This window comes from Chrysochloris asiatica, unplaced genomic scaffold (assembly GCF_000296735.1).
Source record: "Chrysochloris asiatica unplaced genomic scaffold, ChrAsi1.0 scaffold00138, whole genome shotgun sequence".
In the NCBI taxonomy this organism is placed as follows: domain Eukaryota; kingdom Metazoa; phylum Chordata; class Mammalia; order Afrosoricida; family Chrysochloridae; genus Chrysochloris; species Chrysochloris asiatica.
In genome coordinates, this window is record NW_006408656.1 from 7,693,190 (window position 1) to 7,702,874 (window position 9,685).

At 50.0% G+C, this 9,685-nt stretch overlaps 1 protein-coding gene and 1 pseudogene across 1 annotated transcript in view; both read left to right on the forward strand.

The window, feature by feature from the left end:
- NCKAP5L (NCK-associated protein 5-like) overlaps positions 1 to 1,921 on the forward strand; it is a 12,440-nt gene extending 10,519 nt beyond the window's left edge. The window contains exons 7-11 of the mRNA XM_006870069.1: positions 143 to 305; positions 525 to 606; positions 865 to 1,173; positions 1,262 to 1,404; positions 1,709 to 1,921. Coding sequence (XP_006870131.1) covers positions 143 to 305; positions 525 to 606; positions 865 to 1,173; positions 1,262 to 1,404; positions 1,709 to 1,921 — 910 coding nt within the window. The remainder of the gene's footprint in view (positions 1 to 142; positions 306 to 524; positions 607 to 864; positions 1,174 to 1,261; positions 1,405 to 1,708) is intronic.
- An 86-nt stretch (positions 1,922 to 2,007) lies between these two features.
- Positions 2,008 to 8,729, forward strand: LOC102834483 (annotated as a pseudogene).
- The last annotated feature ends 956 nt before the right edge of the window (positions 8,730 to 9,685 follow it).

Genomic DNA, 9,685 nt, shown 5'->3' on the forward strand with positions numbered 1-9,685 from the left:
GGGGGGGTGCTGGTGAGCGGCAACCACCAAGAATAGGTCCTGTACTTGTGGAGGTTAGGAGACTGGACCATCAGGTGGGCCTAGCCCTTCCTTCGGGTGGGCCCAGCCCTTTCTTCATTTCCCTCCACACTGTTGCCCCTAGGGTGGATGGCAAGGAGCTGCCACCCAAAAGCTGGCGGGAGCCTAAGCCTGAGTATGGGGATTTTCAGCCAGTGTCTTCTGACCCCAAGAGCCCCTGGTCAGCCTGTGGACCCCGAAATGGCCTGGTGGGCCCTCTTCAGGGCTGTGGAAAACCTTCTGGGAAGGTAAGTTCTTGAGGTAGGGACTGGCTTTCTGGCCCTGCCACACCTCTTATTCCTGAAAGGCTCCCCTTCCCTGGGACCTGGAAATGGTCACGGTCTGCTGCATTTCTGGTCACCCCGGGGTGGGCATGGGGGCTTCTGGAAGGTGGGGCAAACTGCATGGACCACATGGGAAAGGGGCTAGAGTGGAATGGAATGGACTCAAGTTTCTTGTATCCACAGCTGAGCAGTGAGTCCGGAAGGCGGGAAGAGATCCCCTCTGAGGACAGCCTGGCTGAGCCAGTGCCCACCTCACACTTCACAGGTCAGGAGCTAAGTAAGGATGGGACCTGCCCACTTGGTCCCTGGTCTGCCTTCTTCCCAGAGCTTGGGGCAGCTAGGGGGGACATAGCAGGGACAACTGGGCTCTGGTTCTGTAAACTGAGGTTGTTGGGCCAGGAGAAGCCCTAAAGAGCAAGAGCGTGGTGCCTGGGTTGGGACAGGAAGCTGAAAGAGGAAGGCAGAGGTGGTGGATCATAGCCTCGCTTCCCTGACATTACTCTCCCCTACCTCCATACCCCAGCCTGTGGCTCCTTGACTCGAACCCTGGACAGTGGCATTGGGACCTTCCCGCCCCCAGACCATGGCAGCAGTGGGACCCCCAGTAAGAATCTACCCAAGACCAAGCCGACACGACTGGAGCCCCCACCTGGGGCACCCCCAGCTCGGCCCCCACCCCTCACCAAAGTCCCTCGCCGTGCCCACACACTGGAGCGTGAGGTGCCGGGTGTAGAGGAGCTGCTGGTGAGTGGGCGGCACCCGAGCATGCCGGCCTTCCCTGCACTGCTCACCACAACTCCAAGCCACCGAGGTCACAAGACCTGCCCTGATGGTGAGTGTCCCTGGCAAGGTGGGAGGGATGTCCTGGGCACTCTGAGGTAAATCCCTGGGCAGCTCTTACCCACCACATTCCCGGACAGACCCCTGTGAAGATCCAGGCCCTCCCGCTCCTGTCCAGCTGGCCAAGAACTGGACCTTCCCCAACGCAAGGGCAGCCAGCAGTTCGTCTGACCCTTTCCTCTGTCCACCCCAACAACTGGAGGGGCTGACCAGAAATCCCATGGTGAGAATTGCAGAAAAGATGAGAAACAGGACTTGGGGGTTAAGAGGGAGTGACATGGGGAGACTAGATTCTTTAGTGATCAGTATGGGCATAGCACCAGGGAGGAGGGTTGGGGAAATACCCCCCTGATGTCCTTCTGGGACCCCACCCCCTGCCCTTCTCATGTACCCCTCTTGGAAAGGGTTTTGGTCCCTCTCCCAAACCTCGGTAGCATATATCTCTAAGGTACTCACTCAGTGTGAGTGCCTCTCAGGCTGGCCAGAGGTGGAGAGGAGTTCCTCCCAAGCTTCCCTTCCTTTCCCAGGCCCTGCCTGTGGACCGGAAGCCAAGCCTGGAACCCAGCCGCCCATCCCCTACGCCTCCAGGCCCAGCGTTTGGTGGTAGCCGCACTCCTAGCACATCGGACATGGGTGAAGATGGCAGAGTGGCCAGCGGGGGTGCCCCAGGATTGGAGACCTCAGAGTCCCTCAGTGACTCTCTCTATGACTCACTCTCCTCCTGTGGGAGTCAAGGCTGAAGCCTGGGCCACGTGATAGCCCCTCACGGGAGTATGGGGACCACAGCCTGGATTGGTTCTGCTCAGGCCCCGCCCCCATGGGGCCCATGGCGTCCGTCCCTGAAGGGACCAAGGAGGCAGGTAGATGAGGAGGTGAAGGGGGCCCCTGGCACACTCCACTGCGCACTGCTGCTGTGGATGAGATGACTGCACTCAGCTCAGGGAGAGACCCCACCCTTGGCCCCTTTTCTCACCCAGAGTAAGGCTCTTCTCCGGAGGGCTTGGGGGCCCAAGGCCACTGCACCCCTGCCCCCAGCTTCCATTCTAGGCTGAGCCATCTTGTGGTGCTGGGCTTGCTGCCCGCCGCCTGTGCCATCTCCACCCAGCCAGGCAATCCGCTGCCTGAAGCTACACGGCCCCCACCCCAGGCCATGCCACAGCCTTTGTGCTGGTGGATTTAGGGGCTGAGGGGGACAAATTGCCTTCTCTCTCTGTCTACCCTGGTCCTCCCTGCTGTCTGGATGGTGCTGCCCTCCCCGCCCCATATCTTTGGGGTTCGTTTGTCGTTTTTTGTTTTGTTTTTTTTTATATTAAAGCGCCTGGCCCAATCCTCATCCCCAAACCCCAAACTGCGGTTAATTTATCTGTCGTTAAAAATGTGGCTGCTCTGCTTCAAGCCTCTGCTTCTGCCCTATCCCTAATAAAACGTGGAGGCTCCTCCCTGTCACCTGACTTGGCTTGTTCTATGGGACAACTCGGAGATGGACAGATGGGGAGATGTTGCATGGGCACCAGGTTGCAGGACCCCAGGGACCTGGACTCTGCCCCAGACACCCTGGCGAGGCAATCCTCCAACCAGGGGAACTGTCTGGAGGCACCCTAAAGATAGCTAAGGATTAAGGCTGTGGGCCTACATAGGCCTGGATTGATACTGAGGTTCTCAAACCTGTCCTAGTTTAGGCTTGGGCAGGACTGAGGCTGGGCTGCCTCTTGCAGAGGAAGTGAGAATGACAGCCTGCACCTAAACCCAGCTGGCTAGGACCGGCAAACTCTAAGCTATAGAGGCTGGGGATAGCTGGAGTTACTTGGATCTTTATTGTGTTACAAAGCAAGAACAATTTTGCCATTGCTACCCTCTGTTCTCTTCTCACACTTCGGCTTTCCCCAGATCCTGGTTTTGCCTAGATTTCAACAACAAGTTCCTTTGGCTGGAAAGTTTTCAGTTTAGGAAGGGGAGGCCATGCAAGGGGAACATGTTTCCATTGTTTCAGACTCTCTTCATGTCATGGGGAAACCATAGGATGGCTGTGTCTTTCTAGCCTTTGGCTTTTCTGTTGGGCATGGAACTGGACAGTAGCCTGGAAGTGAAACAGGTGGCCAGCGCATCTCACATGGGCAGCCCATGTTGGGCCTAAGAAGGCTTCCTTCCTGTCCAGGTTGTAAGGTGTGGGGTGGGCTTGTCCAGGGCACCCACCTCACACAGCTGCACTTACTACCTCCTCGTGACATACGGCTTCCAAGGCCGTGTGCACACTCAGGACCTCCTGGCTGGGACTTTGGACGTGCGTGCCCACAGCAGGGGACTGGGGGTTCTGTAGTAGATACAGTGTGTCCTGCACTGTGTTTGAACCACAGGCTCACAGAACCAAGGTCAGGGGTGCCTGGACAAGCCCATTCAAAATTCAAGTTATGCCACTGGAGGCCAGTCCAGGAAGGCTGAGCTTAGGGAGGGTATCAGCACTGTTTTATGTTGCTGTTTCCACTAGTGTCTTCAGCCACCTGTGCTCCCTAAGAGCAGTGAAATAACCACCTCATGAAAACAAATACCTGCTATGCCGCCCAGCCTCAATAGCCCTGCCAGATGGAGTGTGGCTCATCATCCTCATTTTACAGATGAAGAAACCGAGGATTAGAAAAATTCAGTGATTGCCCAAGGCCAAGAAATGATGGCACCTGGCGGGAGCAGTTCCTTTTTTGGTGTGTGGCCTTGCTTTCTTCTGCCTGAACTTTAATCTCTCCTTTTGGTCTATGGGTCACTCCCACTAGAGAGGATTTGAGAGCACTGGACTGGACAGTAAGAGTCATGGCCACCAAGTCTGGGTTCTGGCTTTTGTTTTTTCTAAAACATCGTATTCCTTCTCCAGGCCTCAGTTTCCCTATAGAAAGTAGAAAATAGGAACGTTACTTCAGACCAGCTGGTCCCATCAGCCTTTTTCCTTTGCTGTTTCCTCATCCTCTATCTTCCTTCTGACATCTGTACCTCTAGTTTCCCTTAGTTGATACCATTATCAAAGAAGCTAACCAGACCTAGAAAGAGGCAAGCTAGGTATCAGTTTTATTTAAATGTTCAGAGTCTCATTCTTTTACCTCTAACTTCTCTACCTCTGGAGTTCTTGGGTGACACAAATGTCAAAACACTCAGCTACTAACTGGAAAGGGTGGTAGTTCATATTCACCCAGGGGAGCCTTGGAAAAAATGCCTGGTGATCCATTTCTGGGAATTTTCAGCCGCTGAAAATCCTATGGAGCATACAGGGTTACCATGAGTCACAATCGACTCCCCACAACTGGGATCTTCTCTTACTGCCCTGTCTGCTTTCATGGACTTGAGTATATTGGTGGCCGTGGAGTCAGTTCTAACTCATAGCGACCCTGTACAGAGTTTCCGAGGCTGTAAATCTTTATGGGAGCAGAAAGCCTCATCTTTCTCCTGCAGAACAGCTGGTAGTTTCAAACTGCCAACTTTGAGGTTCGCAGCCCGATTCGTAACCACTATGCTACCAGAGCTCCTTTTGAGCATATTACCAAGCTTCATATCTCTCTGCCTTTTGCCAGACAGAAGTCTATATCCTTCTCCTAACTTTTTATTTCTTGTTTTTTCAAGCTCTTTTCTCTGTTTGAACTTGACAGATGACTTCATTTCCTGTTAGAGCAGAATTGTTTGCCTGCAGGATATTTATCCTGTTTCCTTTTCGGAAGAAGCTTGGCATGGTGGGGTTGACTCTTGACTGTAACTCTTAGAAACTGAGACCAAAGGGTCAATCTGCATTCTTGTCACTAGGATCTGGTCATTTGCAACCTGGCACTGTTCTCTTGATATTTGTACGTGTACAGTGTTTCTGGTCATTGGGACAGGGTGGGCAGTGTGGGCTGGCTGGGGAGATGTTCTGTTGTCAGTCTCTCCAGGGTAGCATTGTTGTTAAGTGCCATCAAGTCGGCTCCATCCCCTAGCGACCCTGTATAGGGTTTCTGAGGAGCAGCTGGTGAGCTTGAGCCGCTGACCTTGCTGTTCAGACATCTATGCAGTCTGACACATTAGCCCACAGTGCCACACCAGGACTCCAGAGTAGCATAGCATCAGCCATACCTGGTACACAAAGCCTGCCAACAGTTCCAAGGTGGGGAACTCGCCTTAGTTTCCCCAGCGTACAACTAGGGGGCAACTGGGTTCAGACAAGCCATACTAGCAGCCATTTAACCATGTGTAGAGCAGACAGAATATTCCATCTGAAATGTGAAGGAGCTTCAAGAAGTTTGTGAAAACTGGAATTAAAAAGATAATGGAACATCCCTGAAACATCCATTGAGAGACCCATGTAGACAAGCTTCCCCAGCCTGCATTGAATGCCTTCCATATGGATTGCACCTCAATGTAAAGAAAACAAAATTCCTCACAACTGGACCAATACATAACATCATGGTAAATGGAGAAAGGATTAAAGTGGTCAAAAATTTCATGTTGCTTGGATCCACAATCAACACTCATGAAAGCAGCAATTAAGAAATCAAATTGCATTCGGTGTATCTGCTACACAAGACCTCTTTAAAATGTTCAAGAGCAAAGATGTCAGTTTGAGGACTAAGGTGCACCTGTATCAAATCATGATATTTTCAATTGCCTCATATTCATGTAGAAGTTGAACAATTCATAAGGCAGATTGTAGAAGAATCAATGCATTTAAATTATGGTGTTGGAGAAGAATATTAAAAATACTGTAGATTGCTAGAGGAACACACAAATCTGTATTGTAAGCAGTACAGCAAGAATGCTCCTTAGGACAAGTAAACCAGCAGCTAGAGGAACAGAAGATACTGCTTGAAAGAAAGAACAGCAGGAAAAATCAAAAACAAAAATGGCAGTCTGATTGGCAAGTCGTTCACCGGGGAGCTATCAAGGCAAGTATCAAGTCCCTTCAGGACAAACCCCCTTCCAAGACTGAAACTCAAAGGGAACACATGAGCAGGCTTGTGAGCTTGCTGGTGATCACATTAAGTCTACTGGTGAGTGGAAGAAGGTGAAAGGTAACAATGAAGATATGGCTGAGTTCGACCATGTTTCATAGACTCCTGTTGACCTGGAGATAAGAGAGGGGAGAGGAAGGGCTGCTTGCTCCGAAATATGGTGAGACCTGGGGACTCCTGAGGGCTAGAGCTGAGAGTGAAGCCTCTAGCTGATATGAAGTGAGGGGAGATGCACAAGGATGCCCACTCTTGCAGATAGTACCCATTCAACTAAACTTTGATAGCTTGGTGACCAGTACTCGACTTGTTGTTGTTGTCAGGTGCCATCGAGTCAGAACCGACTCACAGCGACCCCATGCACAGCAGAATGAAACAATGTCCGATCCTGGGCCAACCTCACTACTGCTGCCACGCTTGACGCCATCAATGATGCCACCTGGCTGATCCATCTTGTTAGGGGTCTTCCTCTTTTTCTCTGACCCTCCACCTAACCAGCATGACATCCTTCTCCAGCGACTGTTCTCTCCGGACAATGTGTCCAAAGTATGAGAGATGAAGCCTAGCCATCCTAGCCTCCAAGGAGCACTCTGGCTGCACTTCTTCCAAAACAGATCTATTGGTTCTTTTGGCAGTCCATGGCACTTTCAGTATTCTCCTCCAACACTACAACTCAAAGGCCTCAATTCTTCTACGATCTTCCTTATTCACTGTCCAGATCCCTTCTCCACCTACCTTGTGAGTTCCTTGACTGGTAGATCCCAGAGTTTTATCCTCTCTGGATCCAATAACTACACTGATTTTTTGTGTATTTTTCCTTTCGTTGTTTCATTGTTCTTGATTTATCTTCCTCTCTTTCCTTTGATTTTTATCCTATTTCCACTTTTTTTCCCTTATCTTCCTCATTTCTCATGAATTTTCTTTACTACTCACTAGTCTCTCTTCGTCTTCTCTCTCACTGTCTTTCATAGTGTATTCTTTTTTCTCTTTATTTTCTGACTTATTTTTCTCTTGCACAAGCTATTTTCCTGTCCTTCTTTTTAGTTTTTTGTTGTTATTGTTGTTGTTACCCATTTTTGTTTCTCTTTTCTCCTTTATTATATTCTGTTTTCACCTTTGTTTGCTTCTTTGTTTCTTCTGCTTTATTTTCCTATGTGTGTTTTCTCCTCTTCCCCACCTGACAGGAGACAGCAAACAATGCTTATACAACTTAGCCACAACCATACTCTCTGGAGCTTCACAACACACCAACATACAATCATCAATTAAATACAAGTACAGTGAGACCAGAATGTCTCAGCAACAACAAATTTTAGCTCACACGAAAAAACAAAAAGAGGGCTGCCGTCGGGTTCAGGTGTGCTCCAGTGAGACTAGGTGGCAGCCGGTGGAGAGAGGACAGTGGCGGGGGATGAGTTCGCGCTTTGCGACCAAGCCTCGATGAGGTGCAGCTCTCTAGCTGCTCGGATTTGGGTGTTTGATCCACCACCTAGGCCTGGTCTCCTAGGCCCGTGGTGTCGGTGTTTGAAAAGAAATGAAGGAAAAGGAACGATGTGACCCATCGGTGCGGTCCATTTGCATTGAAGCCTGGTTGGCATTTGCAGAGGAAAACACATCCAGAAAGTCTTGGGTTTGGGAGGGCGGTGGGGTGGGCAAGGAGGGTGAAAAAGAGAGAGTCTTAGATTTTGTCTTTTTAACAACAACAACAACAAAAAAAAAAAACACTGCGTTTTGGCAGTGGTAGCGAAATACACGAATCCAAGAATTATTTTTCTATTGAGAAGAGAGAAGCGGATTTTTATTTCCCATTTGATTCCAACCCTGCCTCCCAATGACAAAGCATAAATCATGGACACCAGAAAAGAAGAAGGATCTCAGGAACCCTGCGAAGACTGACGAGAGTGCATTCTTCTTCTTCCTCGGGAGGTGGGCAGGCTGAGTGTTTTTTAGCTCTTTCTGGAAACTTAAACGAAAAACATGAGTTGCATGCGTGCCATGGAAAAGAGACAAGGCCAAATTGGAATCCGTGGAGCTGCCCCAGGCAGCGCCCCCACAAAGCTACCACGAGAAGCACCACAAAGAGCTCTGTGCCCTCCATGCCCTCAACAACGCCTTCCAGGACAGCAAAGCCTTCACCTGGAAAATGCTGCATGAGATTTTCCAGAGGTTATCACCAAACACTATGGTGACACCTCATACGAAGAGTATACTGGGAAACGGGAACTACGACGTAAACGTCATAATGGCGGCCTTTCAATCCAAAGGTTATGAAGCTATGTGGCGGGATAAGAGCAGGGCTGTCGGTGTCATAGCTCTCATAACATTCTGGGCTTCATCATGAATCTGCCCTCCAGCCTATGCTGGGATTCGTTGAAGTTGCCTCTCAAAAGGCAGCACTGGATCTGCGTTAGAGAGATGGACGGTGCCTACTACAGTCTCAACTCTAAACTCAAGATACCTGAGTGGGTTGGAGGCGAGAGCAAGCTCAGGAAATTTCTAAAAATTTCACTTGCGAGGAAAGAACTGTGAACTCCTGCTAGTAGTACGAGAAGAGGTGGAGGCCCTCCAGAGTTGGAGGGCAGATGTGTAACACGGTCCTACCCACCCTTCCCGCACCTCAACCCCGTCAGTCTCCAGGATGATGTGCTGAGGCCTACTCAATGGGTTGCCCTTGCCACTCCCTCAGACATCTCGTTGGGTTTTTTCCCCTCAGATTGGACAGTACAATAGGACAGACGGGCAGACTGTTAGAAGAGCCACCAACAGCGTTATTTGTTCTGGGAACGGAAGTTAGAAACTCCATGTGTTTAGGGCAAGCCATCAACTACCCTACTTTTAAGACAAAGGAGGAGAAAGACTGGTGGGTCCTAGTTTATTTTCTCCTGAGGACTTGGCACACCAATCACTGCTGCTCCAAACTCACCTGGAGGTGCTGCCTCCCTCCACTGTCCCTTTCCTGGCAAGCCTATAGATGTGCAGTTTGTGTAAAGCCTATGGGGCCAGTTTGAAGAACCTAGAGCATTGTTGTCTCTCAGGAATCCATGTCTCAAACCCTAGCAGCAGGATGGCATACTGTCTCCAGCCCTTAATGCCACTCCATCTCTATCCCTTAATGGGACCCCTTCTATGATTAAGGGTGGTTTCTGGTCATCCTTGTGTTTTATACACTAAGCTAGGTGGTTGAATCCTGCCATATCCTAGTGAGACAGGGATGAGACAGAAACCTAAGAGGACACAGAGCAAAAGCTTAACTGGGGCAGGCATGGAGTAGCTGGTTTCTTTTTTTGTGTTTTTGTTTTTTTTTTAATGTTTTATTGTGAATTATGTGATAGTTTACATTAGTTTTACATTCATCCTATCGTACATTGTTTCATTGCCATGGTTACAATCCCCTCCATGCATCATCAACCAACCAAAGGATATATCCTGCAAGCCTCCCCCGGCCCCTGGTCGTCAGCACACAGCCCCTCTCCCTCTCTGGGTCTGAAGTCCCCAGCTGCTCCATCTCTCCATGTCATCGCTCTGCCTCCATCTCAGGCATCACTG